The sequence below is a fragment of the Podarcis erhardii genome (genome assembly GCF_964252035.2).
Source record: "Podarcis erhardii genome assembly, chromosome: 3".
In the NCBI taxonomy this organism is placed as follows: domain Eukaryota; kingdom Metazoa; phylum Chordata; class Lepidosauria; order Squamata; family Lacertidae; genus Podarcis; species Podarcis erhardii.
Genome location: NC_138507.1, coordinates 59,301,785 through 59,324,913, shown reverse-complemented (window position 1 = coordinate 59,324,913; position 23,129 = coordinate 59,301,785). Strand labels below are relative to the sequence as shown.

General features: G+C 41.3%; 1 protein-coding gene across 1 annotated transcript in view; it reads left to right on the top strand.

The window, feature by feature from the left end:
- Positions 1–5,884: 5,884 nt before the first annotated feature.
- Positions 5,885–23,129, top strand: part of TMEM244 (transmembrane protein 244) — a 31,077-nt gene continuing 13,832 nt past the window's right edge. Inside the window, exon 1 of the mRNA XM_081856271.1 lies at positions 5,885–6,736. Within this exon, the coding sequence (XP_081712397.1) occupies positions 6,710–6,736 (27 nt within the window). The 5' untranslated portion in view covers positions 5,885–6,709. The remainder of the gene's footprint in view (positions 6,737–23,129) is intronic.

Below are 23,129 nucleotides of genomic sequence, written 5' to 3'. Positions count from 1 at the left end.
GGACCAGTGGCTAGACACTCTGAATACACTTCCAAACACCTGATCAAACAGTAGCTAGTGGAGTTTTTTCTAATGTATTGTCTGAAAGCTGAACAACCTACGGTGGCATGAACATCACAAGTTCTTCTTGTTTAGTAGACCTAGAGTTTATGAAACCATGGGTTGAGTCTTCTCTGGACTTTCAAGAAATACAGCCTTGGAACTGGTCAGGCCTGCCACTCCTGACAGCAAGAAAAGGAGGAGGTGTGGTCTCTGCAGTTGACACAATTGCAGAAGATCACAGCAATGAGGTGCTTCATGTAACTGTTTTGTCTGCTCTGCTCATCTAGTTGTGAAATGTGGTGATTTAGGTTGCGTAGGTGCTTTGTGATATGACTGCAAGGTCTGTGAGATTTGTTGTTGTTAGTGGTAATTCACAACTTGTAATTATTGCACTGTTATACTTGTGCGACTGTTATAATTAAGTTATATGAATGTTAATGGCACATTATGCTGCTTTATTTTACTGTTTGTTTACTGAGGTTTTCCATTAAGTACTGACAAAACAATGTTTTCAGTTAAGTACTAACAAAATGGACAATGTAAGAAAACAACAGAAATGTGCATAAATTGAAACATAAATTAACATAAATATTTCTTTTGCTGGTGGCAATGTTTTTAAAAACTTTGGGGCCTGTTAGACGCCATATACTATATGTGTCCATTTTTGTAACTTATATTGTTGATATCGTTGACCCTGATTACTTTAGTGCAGCTATGTTGTGTTATTTGAAAAAGGGAGATCTCAAGAAATACATGTTGTTTTACTTGCAAACAACATTAATCAAGTGATGTATTTGTATGGCTTTATTGAGGTACATTGACCCTGAAACCAGATTAGTACAGTCATTTTTTTCTAATGATGGATATTCACAAATGACAGGGCTGCATAGCATTCTTAATATCACTTGTTAAAAACACACACACATCCTAAATGCAAAGTGCTTCAAACCTATCTCAAAGATTCCCTTAATTTTTCCTGACAAAATCATACTTGCCCTCCAAGGACTCATTTGCCTAGCTTAATTTTGCTGTACTAGCACTTAGGGCCAATTCACATCTCTTCTGTTGTGATTGTTTCATTTTGTTTTCTCTCCCCAGACATTATGAAAAGGGCAACCAAAATGATAAAGGGCCTGGGGCTACTCCCTTTTGTGGAAAGGGACTGTTTGGGGCTGTTTAGTTTACAAAAATTGTGAAGTCAGGGGGCCTAGTAGAGTGAAAAATGATGCACGATGTGGAAAAGGTCTAGAGAGAGAAGGATTTATTCTCTCTTAATACAAGAACCTAATATTATTCCATGAAGCTGAATGTTGGAGGAAAAGCAAATGAAGGTTTGCACCCACTATGGAAGTAGCTCCACAATATGTGGTGATGGACTCCAATGGCTGGCTTTAAAAGGGAACCAGAGAAATTCATGGAGGACAAGCCTGTCAATGGCTAGTCGTAACTGCAGTTTCAGAGACAGCGTATCTCTGAACAGCAATTGTTGGGGATCATGAGCAAGAGAGAGCTGTTGTACTCAGCTTCACAAATTGCATTTCACACACACTTGTATGTAAATAAAACACTAGATCAGATGTTCATCTTGCAGCTTACCTCATGCTTCAGACAAGCGGTCTGTTTTAAAGCAGCTTAATGGCATACATGCATCTTTAACAATACATATGCATCCTCTGTTTGATGTATAAGCTCTAATGACATGAATACCTTAGAAACTTGTGCAAAACTCTTCTGAAGACTGGGAGGAGAAGATTGGTGGTAACCAGTCAGCAGCCTCAGCATATTAGAACTTACAGAACTTGTTCACTTAGGACATTAAAATGTTTGTGTTTTATGGATGGGAAAGGTACTTTCAAGCCAGGAAAAGAGAACCTGTGACCCTGCAGGTGATGTTGGACTCTCAGACCATTCAGTGTTGACAACTGCTGATGGGCGCTGGAGTCCAATGATACCTGGTGGGACACTGGCAAACACCTAAAATTTTACTGCCTGGTTTCCCCCCCTCTATCCTGTGCTTTTCTCTGTTCCATGTTCAAGCAGAGGGCTGAGAAAGACTGTCTGAAACTCCAGAGAGCCACTCACTACTGAACTAGACAGACCAAATGATTCAACTCAGAATAAGGCAATGGCCTATACAGTGGTACCTCGAGTTACAAATGCCTCAGGTTACAAACGCTTCAGGTTACAAACTCCGCTAACCTGGAAGAGTTACCTTGAGTTGAAGGTAAGGCCCCCAAAGCAGAACTCAGTTGAGGCTGCTGGACAAAGTTGCCATGGGGAACATTTACAGGGAAGAATCATCCCCCTATCCAGTTCTCCCAATTTGTCCTTACAGTTGGCCACTATAATGCATTCACACTACTTTGGAAAATGTGGGTTTGTGACCTGCAATTCAAACTTCAGGGTGTGGAAAGACACTTTTAAGTGTGGTGAGGGGAAGTGTTTTTTGTTGGTTTTTTTTTTTTTTTTTGGTTTAAAGAACTGTTGTGGAGAAGCTCAATAGGGAAACTCTCATCAGGAAACTTCTGACAAGCTTCTGAGGAATTCCAGGCTTCCTAGGTACACAACATTAAAAACAGCAAGTTAAGGGAAGAACAAGACAGAGGCACTTCTGCAAACCAAAGTGCTCTGCTCGCCATCAGCTTTCACTGACAGCAGGAAACACAATCCTGATCATGGCTGGCCTTGATGCTGTTAACAGGGAGGCTTGAAGATTCTTCCTCCTGCCTCACTTTACAAACCTGCACTGTGACTAATCTTATGAACCACTGCTCTAATCCAGCCGATCCACTTGATTATAGATTATATTTTATTTGAGGGGGTTTAAAATATTGTAATACTCATGAATGCATTTTAAAAATCCTAGTTACACCAGTGAGGCACATTCTGCTTTCAGTATAATGAATGACTAATATTTGACAGAGTGGGAGTCATCAATGCAGGCAAAAAACTGAAACCAGAAACTGAACAGACAAAGATGACAATGTGTAATTAGAAGTGTATTGTGACATTTAAAAAAAACACACCTTACATTACAAATTTGTAGTGAATAGAAAATGAGGAGAATGGAGCAAAAGCACCACAGGTTATTCAGATTTATTCTTATTCTTCTAGGCATGTTTCTTCTTTCAGTTTTTACCCCAAAAAGCATTCCACCAACTAGACACTAATAAAATTACAGGAAAACAGAGACACAAGTAAATCACAGTGAGACAAAAGTTTACCATGCTCTCTACATTATTTGTAAGAATGCAAAGGATATTTATAATACGCATATATACTAAAAATTACATTGCTAGTTTTATTTAGTGCTGGTATTTAAAGGAGCAGCATAGCCTTCGCCATCGTGTTGGTAATGGAAAGAGCAGTGTTGTCAGATCCAGTCTGGAACAGAGTCCATGCTATTCATAGCTTCATAAATAGGAATTCAAATGTAAAGAGAAAGTTCTGCAGGTGCACCTTGAACTTCTCCTTTCATGGTGCTGCAGTGACAGGAGATGTGCATATGCCTATCATCTTCTCATTGCAGCACCTATGAAGAGAGAAGTTAGAGTTGCACCTGCAGAACTTTCTCTTTACATTTACTAAAAGCATCCCACGCCAGATGTGCAGCTGGCAGGGCATAACTGATGGTAGCTCCTGCAAAACAGGTGAAGGGATGTATTAGACTATGGACAATTGCACTTTTCCAGAAGGGTCTTGCTTTCTGTTTTCAAACGTAGCCAGACAAAGGCATCTGGCATTCTACTGACAGACAGATCAATGGACAGTTGGCTAGATTCAGCCATGGCTGGCCCCACCATATAGGCAAAATGAGGCAACTGCCTCAGGCAGCAGATGCTGTGGGGCAGGCAGCAGGTGCCAAAGTGTTGGGAGGACATAGCTGTGTGTGCCATGTGCTTCCTGGCCTACATCCCCCTAAGCTTGCTTTCCATGGAGAATACTTTTCTATTGCCACAGTTGAAGTCAGATTCAACTTATTTACAGGGAATGGCATGAGGGGGCGCCTCAGGCAGGAAAATGTCTTGAGAAAGGCAGCTCCTATTTTGAATAGTCATGACTTTTCTCCGTAAGTTTTGCTTCCTTAAAAATTAAACTTACAAGGCACGCAATGAGTAAGTGGAGATTTCAGAATTTGTTTTAACTGAGTATCATCAGTTTGAGGTCCCCATAGAGAGCAGTTTAAACACATAACTGTGCATCTTAAAAGCTAAGGTTGGGGGGGAATCCCTATCCTATCTGCTGCAGCACCAGAGAATAAGTCATTAGGAAAGGAAATAACTATCACGTCACTAGCTATCAATGTCTACTTGCTACAATGGCTATGTTCTGCTTCTACAGTCTCTCAGTGTCAGTTGCTAGCAATCACAAGTGTGGAGGGTGCTGTTGAGCTCAAGCCTGCTTTCAGGCTTCCCTCAGGTATTTGGTTGGCCACTGTTTCAGATGCTGGACTAGATGAGTCAATGGCCTAGTCAAGCAGACCAGTGGCCCATCTTCTTAGGTCCTTAATAGGTTACCTGTGTAACATGACAACCTGTTATGCTGATTGAACAGCACAAACTAAGGTCCTTCAGCCACACTAGAGTACTTCAGCACAGCTGTGGCACTGCTTTTCCCCAGTTGCCTTGAAGTAGTAATTTTACCTTGAAGTGGAATTAAAATCTATTGCTATATTATGCAGCAATGCCGTTTTGTACTGTCTGGTCACAAGGAAGTTCCATTCAGCAAAGGTCTTTCCTAAACAAAGACTTCCATTTTGCAACCCCAACCCTTTTTGTTTCTTCCTATTGTTGAGGGTTGTAGAATTAACGATTAATAGCCTCCTTTGCTCCTTTAATAGCTTCTCTAAATTGCCCCAGTCCCAGTTTTCCTTTGGAGGTGGGACAGGAAAGATGATTTAATTACTAATTTCCTCTTATTACTCCTTTGCCCTTTTTTATTCTTTTCATTAATGGAGAAATAGTGGTTTTTATGGCACTGTTTTACCCCCTTTTAAAGGAATGTTTGTTTGTTTACTAAATTTGTTAGTTGCTTGTTGCCGAAAAGGTCTCCAAATGCCTTACAACATGTTTGAGGCATAGACTTAAGGTTTTTTTTTTTTTTAAAGTTACATTAAAATATAAACATATATGCACAAAGCAAATGCTGCAGCAATAAGTAATTGAAGCTGCCACCACCATAACCACTGGCTTTGGAGCACTTTAGAAAGGAGAAAAGCAGGAGCTGTTCATCACTAACAGCTCAGCCTGGATCAACAGGAAGCAATAAGGCAAGTTGTGAACATGCAAAATGGAAGAGTTCAATTTAAAGGCACAGGAGCCCTGGAAAGCCTTAATAGCATTTTAGCTCCACACACTGCATAGATCAGTGTTGCAACAAAGTTTTCTCTCAAAATAATCACCACAAAACATGTCTGTGAAACACTGGGAAGAGTTCCTGGGAAAGCTCTAGAATGCAGTGGGGCAGTGCTTCTCAAGCAGTGGACCAGGACACACTTGTGGGCTTTGCTTTCAAGAGGGTCTCAGTGCCACAGCCTGCCTTGTGCCTCCTCAATTGTTGATTCCACCCTCTAGTCATCTCATAGCCTTTGGATTTAACAAGCACCAGCACCAGCAACTCCTTGCATGCTGAGTAAAGATGCCCAGGAGACCTAGAGCAGGGATCAGCAAACTTTTTCAGCAGGGGGCCGGTCCACCGTCCCTCAGTCCATGTGGGGGGCCAGACTATATTTTGAAGAAAAAAATGAACAAATTCCTATGCCCCACAAATAACCCTTTTTCAATAAAAGCACACATTCTACTCATGTAAAAACACCAGGCAGGCCCCATAAATAACCCTGAAGTGCATTTTAAATAAAAGGACACATTCTACTCATGTAAAAACACACTGATTCCTGGACCATCCACAGGCCAGATTTAGAAGGCGATTGGGCCGGATCCAGCCCCCGGGCCTTGGTTTGCCTACCCATGACCTAGAGGTTTAGTGGCAAGCAGAGGCTGAAGAAGGAAGGGGTTTCCTTCCCCTGAGGGAAAGAGTCAGAGAAGGCCTTGAAGGACAGTGGAAAAGGGGCTTCTGATGATGACGTTGATTACTTAAACTGGGAGTAGGAAAAAAAGGGACAAGACAGGAAAGTCATTATTGCTATATAGGAGGAAGATGCGGATGTAAAAGGGTGGAGGAATGAAAGAAATTGCGGCGGGCGGAGGTACAAGAAGGTACAAGTTTAGTGTAGAAGGAGAATGGGTAAAGAAATTACAGGAAACAGTTAAACAATACTATAAAGGGCATGTGGGGGTGAGAAGCGAAAAATATGAAAGAAAAGGCCTTCTCCACTCAGAGCCTCTGGATAAGCAAATGCTGACAAGAACAGAGAGATTGAGCCACAATACCTCAGATAAATGTCTGTACTTAGAGGAAAGCTGGCCTATGGAACTGCCTCTGTGGCTAATAATTTAGCAATGTCCAAAGATGGATTAGATATTGTTAGGAGGTGATGCCACTAATTACCAGTTATAGTTATACCAAAGTCTCCTTGCATCCGTCACCATTTTGTGACTTGTTCTACCCCTGCCCTACTATTTTGTGACTGGTGGGCCTTAGTAACTTTCAGCAGCCTCAAGTGGGCCCTGCAGGTAGAAAGTTTGAGAACACATTCAGGAAGCCAAGAATGACAACATGTGGATTCTCCATAAGAGTGAGTGAACAAAGAGTGGCAATTTTAGGAGGAAATTGGTGCAGAAGCAGAAATACCCTAATGCAAGATGGCTGTATGTTAATTCTGGCTTAGGGTTGCTCTTGCCACACCAGTAACATCTACTAGCAATATTGAGGCCACCTTATTTATTGTAAGCCTTCTAGAGAACTTTGTATGATGGGGCTATAAGTTAATGCCATCTATGAACAAATAAACAAATAAAGCAGAGTAGCATTGGCTCAATATTGGACAGAGAAGGTTATGTGGCATTTTTACTGGAATGGGGGGAGCAGTTGCTAAGGTTTACTCTGCGTTGTTCTAAAGTATTTTTGACCACCTCAAATATATTGGTGCAACCCTACTCAGTTAATAATCTGGAACAATCTTTTGTGATTATAGGCAGCATAGCTGATAGATGCCCCCCACCCCCAATGTCACTGCAGTACTAGCTGTTCCCTGCACTGTGAGGGTGACAAGCAGGAATAGCCAACCTGGTAACCTCCCAATGTTGTTGGACTCCAACTCCCATCAGCCTTAGCTGTAATCCCCAATGGTCAGGGATCATGGGAGCTGTCCAACCACATTTGGAGAGCTCCGCATTGGTTACCCCAATCTGTAGGAATTTAGCCCCTATAGTTCTTATAATTCCACAGAGGAAACCATTCTTATTCAAAACCAATTTAAGTCTGTAATGCAGATATACCCTAAGGGCCTTTTCACACATAGTTTGAAAATTGCTTGAATTATCAGCTCTAGCTCATTACATTCCCTTCCTCCATAAGTAAAGATTTCTCCTGTAGTAAAGATTCTCTTGACCCCTCCAGTTAAAAAAGGGAAAATGCTCTATTACTTGCTTAGAACTAAATCTATACAGCTCAAATTTGATGGAGGGCCAGTCACCTGCTTTAGGTAAAGCATCACAAGTGACAACAGCAGCATATGAAAGTTTAAATATGCTTGTAATCTACCATCTTGCTTCATCCTCCATTACATTAACAATAGGATTTCTTTTTTTTTTTTAATAAATATTTATTAAGATTTTAAAATATAAATGCACACATAATAAACAATCTTATTTCTGTCATAACAATTTCATCACTTCTTTGGACTCCCTCACGTCTCCCGCTCCCATTTGCATTGTTAAAAATTTTTCCACACAAATTATCAACTTGTTTTCAATCTCATGTCCATTCATTCAAATATAATCTAGCACTTCTTCCCAAAAAATTTTATATTTTCTTTAGTCTCACTTATCATCAAATTTAGATCTAATTTAGTGGTGAGCAGTTTTTTATAATCCAGCATCCTTCTTAAGATTCAACCAAATTACAATGTTTTTGTAAATACATTTTGAATTTCTCCCAGTCTTCCTCCATCTTCTCTTCTCCCAGATCACGGATTCTGCCGGTCATCTCGGCCAGTTGCATATAGTCCATCAGCTGCATCTGCCACTCTTCCAGTGTGGGTAGATCTTGAGTTTTCCAGTTTTTTGCGATAAGAATCCTTGCTGCCGTTGTTGCATACATGAAAAATGTTCGATCCTTCTTTAACACCTTTCTAAGATAGTCTATTATTAGTATGTACATGAAAAGCATGATGTACATACTAATAATAGACTATCTTAGAAAGTATGGGGAAACGGCAAGATCAGCAGTTAAGTACTTGCAAGGAGTCCACACATTTATGCACACACTAATTAAAGTGCTTTGAGCCTTTCTTACACTATTTGTGTGCATGTGAGTACGAGCTTAATGAAATTTTTTGAATGCTCAGAAATCCTATTGTACATTAACAATAGGATTTCTGAGCATTCAAAAAATTTCATTAAGCTCGTACTCACATGCACACAAATAGTGTAAGAAAGGCTCAAAGCACTTTAATTAGTGTGTGCATAAATGTGTGGACTCCTTGCAAGTACTTAACTGCTGATCTTGCCGTTTCCCCATACTTTCTAAGATAGTCTATTATTAGTATGTACATCATGCTTTTCATGTACATACAGTGAAGCCTGTTTTATTCAATATTAAATATTTATCAATAACATGAATTGACTTCAGTAGATAGTGATAATGTAACTGTTTTCATAACCTTGGTTTTGATTGGTTAAAAGAAAGAAATAACCATCTAATCAAGAATGCTTAGCTCTGTATTAGATTAGTCATTCTTTTTATTCCTCAAGGTAACATAAATAATCTCCTTTCCCCTATTATCCCCATAACAACAACCTTGGAAGGTAAGTCAGGCTGACCAACTCAGGGTCACTCAGTTTTGCAATGTGACAAAATTAGCTCCATCTGCAGATAGCCAAAATTTGCTTTCCAAAGACACAGATTTCTGTTTTCTGATAACTTTTTAGTCAAACTCCACATACCGGAAAAACGACCTATTCAGGTTTTTCTTCTGCACTGAGATATTACTCCAACTCCCCCCCCCCCCGTGAGTAAATTCTATCTAAATGTTTTAAACAGCATCAGTTCTTGTACAGAGCATGACCAACCTATCTCCTATCCTGATATCACTCTGACACATTGGGTTCGTGTCGTTCTGTATTGCAGAGGGCTTATCAACATGGTTCTTTCCTCACAATCTTTCTTTTATATTTTCCGTAAAAGATGTAGGACCAAATTAAGCTGTACATCTTTGATTTACTTCCCTCTGTGAGTGGACTTGTGTAATATTGTGGTGGTTCCTTCAGTGTTTAGGCCACCCTTAAAAAGGGTGCCGGAACTCACCACGAACACCTCCCTCATTCTCTTAGAATGGCAATGGTGCCCACCTGAGAACTGAACTCCAGCAAGTTCCAGATGTAAAAAGCCCTGAGTATGAGAATCGCTGGACTCTAAGCAGGGGTGCTGACTTCGGCCCCAGGTTATGGGTACCCAGCATGCACAATGTGATGTCATGACATCACATTGCAGTGTGATGTCATGATGTCACGTGTCCCATGGCCTCAGAACCTGACTTCCGGTGGCCTTGGACAGCATCTCTGAGGTCTCATGACTTCTGGTGGTTTGTGAGGCATCAGAAGTTGCATCGGGGGCCCTGCGGTGAAATGTTTTGTGGGTGCTCAGGCCCCCAGGGCCCCCTAGAGATGGTGCCCTTGGCTCTAAGGATCCTATTTGCATGCTTTATCTGTAGTTTGAAGTATTTGGTCATTCACCAACCATCAGACAACCAATGTGTTAGGAAGTTCACTTTGGGAGGAGACTTGGAGAAAATTTGCTCTGGATATTTTGTGGATGTGATTTTTAATTCACAACAGCACCATGCGCTTGGGTCAGAGGAAGCAGGTGGGACAGGTTCAGGGAGTCCCTGTTGTCAAGGTATTGGGAAGAGGAAAGTATGTAATGGGAGACGGGAGGTGGACCATTCGTGTCTTTTTGGAGGCTACAACTAGTGCAGAATGCGACTGCTAGGTTGTTAAGTGAGGGAGCCCAATGGAACCATATGTTATCAGTCCAGAAAGAACAGCATTGGCTGCTGGTGACCTACTGAAGCCAAATCAGGACAATGTCAAGACAAGCATACAAAGTCCTAAATGGCTTGGGACCCAAGTGCCTAAAAGAGCACCTCTCCTAATATCAAATATCTTGGGCCATATAATTGGCATGGGGGTGGGACTATTGGTGGTACTGTCACTAGGGGCTGCCCAGTTGGCACTGACCTGTGAGAAGATCCTAAGTGGAACTACCTCACTTATGGAATGCCTTCCCTGTAAAGGTGCATCTGTCTCCCTCACTATGAACTTTCAGGAGGAACTTAATAATATTTCTGTTTATCCAGGCATTTGATGGCTAAAAGATTCTGTTCCTGGCAACCTTGACATTATTAGCTGTGAGGGAATGTGACTGCTTTATATGCTTTTAGATGTTTTTTAATCTTTTAAATATACTTTGCTTTATTTTTAGTAGTATTGTTCTACCTCCTTGGTGTTTGCTGCCCTAGTCTCCTTAGGGAGAAAGGGATAGAAATTTAATAAATGAAATGAAATTTTACTGAAGATGTTGCAGCAAAAGTTGGAACATCTGTACAGCCCTGGTTTTTTTATGAATTGTTTTCAGTGGATTCTAAATTGAAATTTGAAATCCAAAGCAAATTTAAAATGAAAAGCACAACCATTTAAAACTGCACTGGCTGCAGTCCTATGCACACTTTCCTAGGAGTAAGTCTTATTGAAAACAGCAGCACTTTTTCCTGTTTCGGTTGTCAGTAAATAACCATATTATTCATGCAAAACCTACAAAGATTGCCTTGTTCTAGCTAATTCCAAAAAAGCTTTTTGCAGTTTTAAGCAATAATCTTGTGAGTCATTTCGTATAAGAACAAACAGCAAATATTCTGTAGCACCTTAAAGACTAACAAATGAATTGTGGCAGAAGCTTTCATGGACCAGATCACTAATCTGTAAAAGGCAAGCCATCACCACATTATTAGCCTTAAATGTTCCATACAGAAATGTTGCTTTTCTCTGCAGTAGGCTCAGAGGGCTACCTTAAGGCTGTGTACGCACTTTGCCTTTAAAGTACATTCAAAGCACATTCCCCACCCCCTCAAAGAATTCTGGGCACTGTAGTTTATAAAAGGTTGCTGGAAATTGTGGCTCTGGGAGGGGTAAATTATACTGCCTAGAATTCTTTCAGAGGGAGAATGAGCTTTAAAAGTATAGCACGTGCAATCTATGGAACCTCACATTAAGAATTTATTATATTCAGGAAGATATGAGCAATAGTCCCAAAATGCAAAACTATTAGGGGTAGGAATCACTGACAAAATATTTCTGGATATTGCTCTCACTCCTTCAGCAATGCAAATCTTTATATATCCTCTCCAAAACTGCAATAATAAAATTTTCTTTTTGAAAGGTGAGCAGTTGCAAGTTCAGCAGAGACACTTTGAATAAATTTAGAGGAGAAAAGAAAAAATAGCATGACTAAAGGTGCTTACAACATTACACTAGCTCACAAATGATAAGATTACTTAGAACAGTACGGCTAAATCAGGCTAAATCAGGCACGGGGAACCTGAAGCTCCCCAGATAGTGTCAGACTTCAACTCCCATCAGCCTTAGCCAGCATAGTGAATGGTCAGGGATAATGGGAGCTGTAGCCCAACATCTGGAGAGCCATGGATTCCCTAGTCCTGGTCTAAAATATTTGTGTGAATGCAACCAAAGTCACTCAATGAAGAGGTCAGAGAGAGAAGCAACAACATATATATGAACTTAACAGTTTTTTCATATGTATACGCTGTTACGGCAAAAATCTGGGTGCGAGGCTGCTCTGCCACCCAGCTCATCGGACTAAGTCCGTGGGTCCCTGCGGAGGAAAATGAGCTCAGCCGGAGACAGGAGCAAACTGCAGAAGATCCAAGTTTATTGCGCAACAGGTTCAAGGCGAGATTGAACAGTGAGAAAGGGGTGACATGAGTTTTTGAAACTCCCTCCATGTCCCAGAATACAGTGCAAAACACGTCATGAATACATCACAGAAAGGTGGGGTTACACAGATCAGCAGTTCAGTAAGGTAGGGGTTGCACAGATTAACATATGGAGGAGGGAGGGGGGAATATGCAGAGCTGGAGATATGCACAGATAAACACTTCCTGGGGATGAAAAGACAATGGTCTCAAATATGCATAGTCTGCCACCTGACATTGTCTGGAGGAAAGGCTGATCAGAACAATTTGAAAGGATTAAGGTCTTGACACTTTGCTTGAGGGATTATGCTGGACAGGGGAGATGTGATGGAGTCCTAGAGTAATTGAGCAAACTGGCACGCTGATTTTCTATGAATTTTATAGATTTTAGTCCCTTTTGACAATTGGAAATAAATTGATATATTGTAGCGAAGAAGAAGGTGAAGAAGACATGCCCCCCCCTTCCGTAGCGAAGAAGAAGGTGAAGAAGACATGCCCCCCCCTTCCGTAACAGTCCCCCATTCGGAGATAGATTTGCATTAAAGTTCTGTAAGAACTTGCAAATCTTTTCTCCGCACCCTAAATCTCGGTGAAGGTAGGGGTGCCGTGTGAGTGGGAATAGGCCCTAATGGAAAAGGAGGTGGGTTGAGCAGGGCAACAAAGGAGGGAGCAACACGGACCAATACAATGTATGTGTATGTTATATAGATATGCACTAAATAATAACTTTGTATCTATCGTACTAGATGTGTGGGTTTGTGCAAACCTGAAGGGGACTTGCAAATCATGCCTCTTAAGGCCATTTGCAAGTATAGTAGTGCAAAAGGACACCTGTTGTATTTTGTTCAATAGTGGTCTATGCTTTACATTTAGCAGGAAGGTCCACTACTGACTGAAAAAAAATGTAGTTTGCTTTGTCCCCCGCCATTTTTGTGTTCTCAGGTGTCAAGGTAGCTTTTCTGTGGTCTCACAGTAGTGGCAATCCCTGGTGAATCCACTTAGGGCTTTCATATTAACCATGTTGCCTGGCACTCACCACAGCTGCCATAGGTTCGGGCACGTCCTGAGGGAAATGTCCTTGCCTTGGCTTCCTATGGGGGTTTTATTATTGGTCTTGCAGTCATGGGAAGTTGCGCACTTGCACTTTAAGGACCAAAAGCTAATTGCAGCCTGGATACACTTGCCCAATTCAAACTGAGTCCAATTTGAATTTATCTTTCCCCATGGTTCTCAACTCTTCAAACCAATCTGTTAAAAGAAAACCATTCTTAAAGGGGCACTTGTCGAAATAAGTCAATTTAACTGTATAAGGGATCATTCCTGCTAAACCAAAGCATATCCACCTTCATGTATCTTAGAAGCTTCTCCTTGGTAAAGTGGGTTTTAGCACATTTTTTAAAATGGGTAGGGAAGTTGGCAGAGTGCCAGGTGAAACAACGAAATATGGTAATAAATTTATCTAAGTCTAAACATTGGACTACATAATATCCTGATCTGTTAAAAGGTATAAAATGTATGAGGATCCTCCACTGGGGTGTAAGGAATAAGACATTAGACATAAAACACTTACACACAAAAATAGCCACAAAATAGCCCCCCCATTTGTGGAAATGACACACTGTCAGACACATTTCAACATTCCTACGTAATAACACATAATACAAAACAAACTAATTAAATATCAGTTGCATATCTTGAGACAATTGGGATATTTTATATATGTATCTTGAGGTTCAAAAGTCAGAAAATGTCCTTGTAATTCAACTCCACCCCCCTTTGTCAGCCCCACTCCCCCCGGCAGTCTATATCCTTTGAAAGAGACATCACTTTGAAACTTTGGTGTCTTCTGTTGTGGTGGCGAAGTCTTTCATTGGATCTGTAATAACACACTTGTAGAAGTGATATCCTGTAAGGGCAGGGTGGACTTAAAAGACACAGTTAAAATAATAATAAAACACACACACACACACACACACACAATGACCTATGAGGAACCAAAATAAATAAATGCTAAGACACAGAATTTTAAGAAATCTGAAGTAACAATGAAAATAAAAGAGTGTTTCTTGATGTGACCACATCAGTTAGAATGTTAATAGCAAAATACTGGGAAATGACTTAATACCAAGAAAATGAATGGCAATTTAAAGTTGTGCAAGTACCTTGAACTAGCCAAAATGACAGAATTAATAAGAAATGATCAGGCAAAGGGTAAACAAATACCATTCCACAAACAATGTTAGGTTGTGCTTCGCTTAATTTCGTAGACATCATGGAAAAACTGATTAAATAAATGAAAAGAGATTATTTGTAACTTAAAGCGTCAAAGGCACGAAGAGATGGAAGTCACAAATACAGCAGGGATTCAGACATGTTTCACAGAACAGGAAAGAAAGTTGCTGTGGGAGAAAAGAAGGGACAAAAACCTTTGTTATCGGGGTTCACATATCCTGTTAAAAGGGAAAAATTATTTCATGTGAGAAGCCTGTCAGGAAATGCTGTTCCTAAAATGCACACAAAGTCTGTGATTTTAAATCCCTTGGGGGGGGGGGAGTGCTTTGAAATTTACCTGTGAAAAGAATTTGGCATGTTAATCATGTTAAGATTTGAAACTTGGCACACCTTTTGTCTTGCGAAGCCCCTGGAGCAAAGGACACATTAAGGGTGATTTCCCTCAGTGGCTCCAAGTTTTTACATAAGGAAATTAGGATAAATTTCCCCCTTCAGCCCAAGCTCCTCTCACTCCCTACAGTTCCTATCCTCTTTTTTTTTTTTTTTTTTTTTTTCTTGCTGATCTAGTCTCTGTGCATGTGTGGAGTTCATGTCTCAGCAAACCTTTTATACTATTGAAATGTTGCATCTTTTGGCAAAATTAGAATTTGAATAAGGGAAGGGTAAGTAGATTTTAAAAGAGGGTTAGATTTAAAACAAAAGAGAGAAACTCAGCAATTGAAGTATTCACCAACAAAAGCTAGCAATTTCAGCCCAAGCAAAGCGACTGCTTCCTTTATGTACAGGAAAGGGCTAATATCCCTCTGGCCATTCGTGGAACAATGCCACGCCCTTATATATGGGGGAAAATGGCCAGACTCAGAATTCATAAGATTTTTAATATTCCCAATCATTTCAGCCTTACCATTTGCAGACAAATTTTTTTTCTGCCCTTTATTTACAGGATAAATGGTCAAGACTCATATGTATTTGATGTGCTTAAACTTTGAATTGACTTTGAAGTCTGATTTTTTTTAATAGTAGACAAAATGATAAACACTGTAATCACTCAAATGCTTGATATTCTCAGTTGTGCTTCGGCTTCACCTCTCATGTTTTAAAACTAAAGAGCAAAGCTAGGCTGAATTTCAACTCCATCACCACACCAGAATTTAAGAATTACCCTCAAATCCTCCAATGCTTGCAGACACATGTCCTTCCACACAGCCTCAAATTGGGAGAGCTAAAAGGGACCCTGGGGTCATCTAGTCCAACCCTCCAAAATAAAGGGTTCACAGCAAGATTTCACAGCAAGATTTGTACTACACACACATACTTATGTACACAGGCACTACTGGGGAAGAGAGCACAATCAGTGCTCCTATCATGTACTAAGGAAGAAGAAAATAAAAATTCCCAACTTTATACAGAACCCTTTAGCAGATCTTGAGATTAGTTTGAGTTTACTTCTTTAGACGTGCAAGTTCCTAGACAAATGATCTTTAAAGAAAGATTGAAGTGAACATTTTCTTAAGGTAGGGAGAGGATCTCTTATAAAGCATAGTTAAAACAGCCATAGATTTGATTTAAAGGGAATACAAAAGTGACAATTTTTCCTGAATTTGCAGAGGAATAGTAAACCTAATCTATGCCCCCCCCCCTTTTGCAGTTTCCTTTAAAGGAAGCTTACTCGGAAGTAAATTTACCTGGCACAGAAGAAGAGAAAAAGGAAAAAAAAAACCTGAAAGAGACAGAATGAAACAAGGGGGGGCATTTTCTAAGAAAAGAGGCCTGATATCAGGAGCCTTACAATAACTCTTCTGTCCAACCAAATCAAAGTTAAAACTGGACTCAGATATTTTCTTAGAAGGAAGACCATACTTTTTCATAGGCATGTGCTTCATGAAATAAATACACTGCATTTTAGCTTGAGAGAGCAGTGGTGCTCACCTACGCTTTTGCAGCAGAAACATCTAATTCACATTAGAAACATTCACATTCCAAAATAGACTGTAGACTCACGATCTGAAAAGTTGCGGCAGAGCACGAGGTGGGGTAAACATTTGCACCTTTCATTCTCATTTTGTCTTATTTAGGACTGATAAGGTCCAGCATGGCTTCCTTAAAAAATTAAATTTTGAAGCAAGCTTGCAGTTTAAACTATGCGCGCTTAAGAAAGGCAGTCTGTCAGAGACAGAAGGAACAGACAACACACATAACAGACGACATGTAAACACACATATTCTCATATATGTATTAACACACAACACACATAACAGACAACATGTAAACATATATACTCTCATCCTTTAGTTGGTTATTGCAAGGAGTTGGGCTGCTTCCTTTAGCTTCATTAAGTGAAATTAGTAGGAAGGTCCCACATGGTTTTAAGAGCCTCCTTGCCTCTTCAAACACCACCAGTTAACCAGCCGGCCAACGCAATTCGGGCTTGGCGGAGGCGGTGCTGGCAGGCCAGATTTCAGAACAGAGGTTCTCTAATTTTGCTTCGATAATAATTTGTGGCCAGGAATCGTCTTCCAATACGTGATGACAAATTGGAGAGGAGAGTCAGGGTCCTTCTGAGACTGAGATGGCTTTCTAGAAGCCTTCTTCCCAGAGTGAGCCCGCTCGCGTTTGGAAGCCTGGGTACCCATTTTATGTTTTACGCGTGTCTAGACAGAAAGAGGGAAGAGAAAGGGTGGTAAGGATTGGTATATCTAGGAGATTGATATACTTAATACGGGATTTATAGTAAAGAGGGGTCTTTAGTCGCTTGGCAACTTCCTTAGAGGGTTTTTAAAGAGCTCTAGCTATCCGGTATTCCTTCCTATTTCCTTAGTCAATAACCTGGGGTCCTTTTCCACTCTGCCGATCCCGCCCAATTCCTCATGGGCTATCCCTCCTGGCAACCTCCTACCTATCGTCAATCTCAGGAAAAGGGGCCCTACTGAACGCCCGCGCCGTGCGGTGCCAGATCGGGTGATCCCTGGATAGAGTTTCGAACCGAAAATCCCCCTTGCTTTTGGAAGCGGGCTCACGCACGATACACGTGTTACGTGGCACCGACCAGTGCGGCTGGGATTGATACAGAAAGCAAGACCACTTCCCGCCCCCTTGCCGGGCGCTAAAGAAGTTCGGAAAAGAACTCCAACCCCTTGCTTTCAACTGGGATGTCCGTTGCGGAGAGTCGGCTGTCTTTCAAGTCGGCTCTCTCCGTCTTACTTTCGGACTCCCAATTGGTGCGGCTGGCTGGAGGGTTTTTAGAGAAAGAGATAGAGCTCAGAACCCCCCTTTCGGGTCGAGCAGCAGTCCACGGTCTCTCTCACCAATTGGACCAAGAGACAGGCGAGAAGGAGCGATAGAGAGGAGGGCAGAGAATTCAGTTGCCAGGAGATTTCCACCCCTTTCCCACCAGTGCACTGGATTTTTCCTTTTCCTTATACTCACGTGTCTTCTATGATGATAAGCCGGCTGGATCCCTCTTTGCTCCCCGGCTGAACTCCTGGGGCTTTTGATTACCGCCCGGAAGATGGCCGGGGGTCCAAAGGATCTTCCCAGGCAAAATGGCCTGGTGCCGGCTGAAGATTTCGGGGCCCCCGGTCAGCAACGCGGGAGAACCGCATGCCCCACGTGGGGCGCCAACTGTTACGGCAAAAATCTGGGTGCGAGGCTGCTCTGCCACCCAGCTCATCGGACTAAGTCCGTGGGTCCCTGCGGAGGAAAATGAGCTCAGCCGGAGACAGGAGCAAACTGCAGAAGATCCAAGTTTATTGCGCAACAGGTTCAAGGCGAGATTGAACAGTGAGAAAGGGGTGACATGAGTTTTTGAAACTCCCTCCATGTCCCAGAATACAGTGCAAAACACGTCATGAATACATCACAGAAAGGTGGGGTTACACAGATCAGCAGTTCAGTAAGGTAGGGGTTGCACAGATTAACATATGGAGGAGGGAGGGGGGAATATGCAGAGCTGGAGATATGCACAGATAAACACTTCCTGGGGATGAAAAGACAATGGTCTCAAATATGCATAGTCTGCCACCTGACGTTGTCTGGAGGAAAGGCTGATCAGAACAATTTGAAAGGATTAAGGTCTTGACACTTTGCTTGAGGGATTATGCTGGACAGGGGAGATGTGATGGAGTCCTAGAGTAATTGAGCAAACTGGCACGCTGATTTTCTATGAATTTTATAGATTTTAGTCCCTTTTGACAATTGGAAATAAATTGATATATTGTAGCGAAGAAGAAGGTGAAGAAGACATGCCCCCCCCTTCCGTAGCGAAGAAGAAGGTGAAGAAGACATGCCCCCCCCTTCCGTAACAACGCTGACAGCGAAAGATTGTTTTAAATGAACAAATTCTTTCCTGCCTTGACATCATTTTGTGGAAATACACCTAGGGGGATGGTGATGCAATATGCCTAGCGTGGCCTAGTTGTGCGAAGTACTGCTGCCTTAAGTCACTTGGATATTTAACCTGATCAGTTTTGTTTGCCCTCTAGTGGCAGCTCTTTTGAACACAAGCAAGACAATTTTGACTTGCAGGTCTGCCTGCGATCATGGGATGCATGTACCGTATTCAAAAGGCCTTTCCATTTGATTCTTAGCATTTCACATGACATCATAGAGAAGGGTGGTATTTTACTAAGTTTTAATCTGAGGAGACTGATATTAATGGATTTCATTTATGATCATTAATTTCAGTGGGTCCATTCCAAGTTAAACTTAGTTGAATACTGCCCATTAGGTTTAACTTCATTTGTCTACACAACTTTCTCACTTCATAAACTTATGTTCTTATAGGCTTTTTTTTTCTTAATCATGCTGTTCTTTTACAAACATATTTGCTCCTTAGTCTCCCAGCTTTGCCTTTGCGATAGACTGTTATTAAAAGACTGCTAATAACTTCACCATACCGTAGAGAGAGAGAAGACTATAACTCAATGCAACCATTTTCTACAGAAAATATGTTGGTATGGCACCTCCAGGATTGCTGACATTAATAGGTTAGCAGAAAACTGCTTCTGGATTGGCTAGGTATAGTAATTGCCTGAAGTCTTGCTGGTCAACGGCCAGCCCACCTGTGAGGCAACTTCCATCAGGGCCCAATGTAGGTCTTTATTTCCCTCTTGTTCCTGATGTAGATCTTCACTCATTCCTTCTTCCCTGGCGGGAAAGAAGGCACCATTTTGTGGTTCGCCTCAGGTGCCAAAAGGTATTGGACCAGTCCTGATGATATCCAAAATTACTTGTACTTAGAGTAAATCCATTAATTTCAATCCACTTAAGTCCATTGGGTTTACTCTTAGTATGGCTAATGTTGGGTATTACTCAGAAACTCCTGTAGGCTACTCTTCTGGGTTTTCCTGCTTAAAAGTTTCAACACTTCCTGGATTTAAATTGTCTCCTCTTCCATCTTCCAAATCCTAGACCAAGCTTCCTCAAACTTGGCCCTCCAGATGTTTTGGCCTACAACTCCCATGATCCCTAGCTAGCAGGACCAGTGGTCAGGGATGATGGGAATTGTAGTTGGAGGGCCGAGGTTGAGGAAGCCCGTCCTAGACTCTTAATAAAATGGATCTAGAGTTCAGCTTCTGGCAATGCCTCAACACCATCTCAATACTATGGCACTCAAACCATTTATTCAACCTAACCTAGACTTTTGTTTTGATATCATCTGCAGTGAGTTAGTTCTGGTCTAGTCAAGGGTTTTCTAAAGCAATTGATCTTAAGGGATAACAAAATGGAAATAGTTTATTACTAAGCTATAGTGTACTGACTAATGCCAACTATAGCGACCAAATTACAAAACAAATGTTTCTAAGGTTTGCTCACATTCTTTTTCTTCTGCTCGATTATCCAGAAAGTTTCTGAGAAGCAAAAGCACCACTGGCTCAGCATATCTACACAATAAATTGGTTTCTTTGTGCCCTCAAGTGATGAGAGGATACACAAGAAAGCCTAAGAATTATGAGAAGGAACACCTTCTTGCTGGAACAAAGGAAGCTGTCTTATTGGTCCATCTTGTCAGACCCATTGGTCTATCTACTGGAAGGAATTTTTTTATTTTGTTTTTCCTCAGTACTGTCTACACTGACTGGCAGTAGCTCTCCAGGGTTTCAGGCTTGCTGGAGGCATTCCAAATCTGACTTGGAAATGCTAAGAATTGAATCAGAGGCTCTACTGCTGAGCTACAGCCCCATGCACAGACCCCCCCCCCCATCATACCTGCAGATTATGTTAAGCTTTTAATATTAGTAACAGCCTATGGGTATTCTTCATATGATTGTAATATCACAAACCAAGGGGTTTTTTTGTACAGCAGACTTCACTATGCATCCCAAAGCATTTCAAAGTGATTTAAAAGCTATCAAAAAAGCAACAACAATAAGCACTCAGGCTCTTTCATTCAAATTCAGAAACAGAAAGATCATAATCCTCAGTCATTTACTCTTGAAGTTGTTCCTCCAAAATCAATAGAGTTACTTCAAAATACTCAAGTTTTGGATTATAGCCTAAAACAGCTGTTCTGCCTGTCTAAGCTTTCCTGGGAGTTTGTAGCGTAATCATTAATAGCAAAGACTTGAAAAGGCAATTGATTTCAATCAATATGGAAAGCGTTGCAAACAGCAGGCAGCAGCGAACCCAGCACCTATGAACAAAAGCTGACAAAGGTCAAAAAGGAACGGAATTATTTTCACATTTGAAGTGCAGGTGGGCAGGAGAAGGTACATTTTGTGAAATGCAAAGCAGGGAGGGAACATCAGCCCCCACCCCCACAGCATATGGGGTGCAGAAAGGGAGCCCAAACTCAGGTGGACTCCCACCTGATTTTAAATTATTGACTTCTCCAGCAGCCCTCTGTTCAGAAGGACTCTCCAATACTCCAGGGAGGCTTGGAGATGCGGATGGGTGGTCTTAGGGAAGAGAAGTGGTAAATGTTCTTTCTGTGAAATAAATTATGCTCATTTAAGATCAAAGCTACTGTGTGTATATGGATTCATGCTCAGGCACACAGTTCAAATCCACAAGGAGCCATGGTTTCAGTATTGTGGGCCTAATTCTGTGGATCTCTTCCCAACTGAGATCAGACAGCCCCCATTTCACCCCTGTGGAAATTCAGGTGCTTGGTGAACAGCTTTGTGGTGTTGGTTTTTTTATTTCAGCAGACATGTTAAGAAAGCCTTTCTGTTGTTGTTGTTGTTGTTGTTGTTGTTGTTGTTCTTCTTCTTCTTCTTCTTCTTCTTCTTCTTCTTCTTCTTCTTCTTCTTCTTCTCCTCCTCCTCCTCCTCCTCCTCCTCCTCCTTCTCCTCCTCCTCCTCCTCCTCCTCTGATATTATTTCTACTGTATCTCTTTTGTAACCTCATTGTACACTGCTTAGAAACAATGCTGTTAAGTGGTATATGAACTGATTGAAACAATTAATTAATTAATTAACAAGTCTAGTGGCTCCTAGACCAGCAAATTTATAATGGCATAAATTTTTGTGCATAAATTAACTGGCACAATTCAAAGGACAAATGGCTATAGAGCAGTTGTTGGAAACCTTTGGCCCCATTGATGTTGCTGAACTACAACTCCCATCATCCCTAGCCATTGGTCATGTTTACTGGGAATGCGGGTTACGCTGTAGTCTAAACCACCGAGCCTCTTGGGCTTGCTGATCAAAAGGTCGGTGGTTCGAACCCCTGCGACGGGGTGAACTTCCATTACTCTGTCCTAGCTCTTGCCCACCTAGCAGTTCGAAAGCACATCAAAGTGCAAGTAGATAAATAGGTACCGCTGCGGTGGGAAGGTAAGCAGCGTTTCCGTGCCCTCTGGTTTCTGTCACGGTGTTCCGTTGCGCCAGAAGCGGTTTAGTCATGCTGGCTGGTTTATGGCCTCTTTTGTAAATAAATAAATAACACCAAATCCAAATTTAGAAGGGTAGTTTTGTTAAGCAAAATCAGCAGAGTCTTGTAACACCTTTAAACAAATTTATTGTAGCATAAGCTTTCACAGATAAGTGATATTTCATCAGTTGACGGGGGGACGGGACGTACCATTCTTTCTAAAGAAAACAACAGTGGGTCAAAATACCTTGGCAAAACAATATTTACACATTTAAGTGCTTCTGATCTAAATATGATAAAAAAGTATTTGCTTTTATATAAAAAATAATTCAATTACAGCTGATTATTGTTTACTTCCAGTTCTGGCCTCAGGGAGGGGCCATAGCTCAGAGAATATGATACTTGATATGCAGATGGTCCCATGTTCAGTCCCTGCTATTTCCCATTTGAAAATAAGCTCCTGTATCAGATCAGGAGGTTTTCAGAATTACATTGCCAGTCAGCATAAGACAGTAGAAGGTGAGATCAATCAATGGCCTCAACACAAGGCAGCTTTGTGTGTGTGTGTGTGTGTACACACACACATATACACATTCATGTTCATTGTAAATGGTGATATTAAATGTATGTTATGATTTGCAAGAGATCAAAAACAGGACAGCCGTGCCTCCTCTGTGAACTGATATCAAACACCCACAATAGAGAGAAAATGAAAAAAAAATGAAAATACTAGCTACATGCAGTTTCATAATAGCAAAGATGTGTGCAAGATGTGGTGGGGTTTTTTTTAGCTGAGCATGTCGAAAAGCATTTTGGACTTTTAATGAGCTGCTAAGGATTGTCTGGTTGGACTTCAGCAGCTTAGAGTTGGCTCACAGATGGCTTTTGCCCCAGTTCACTTTAATCCAATAATGCTATTCTGCTCCGTCTCACA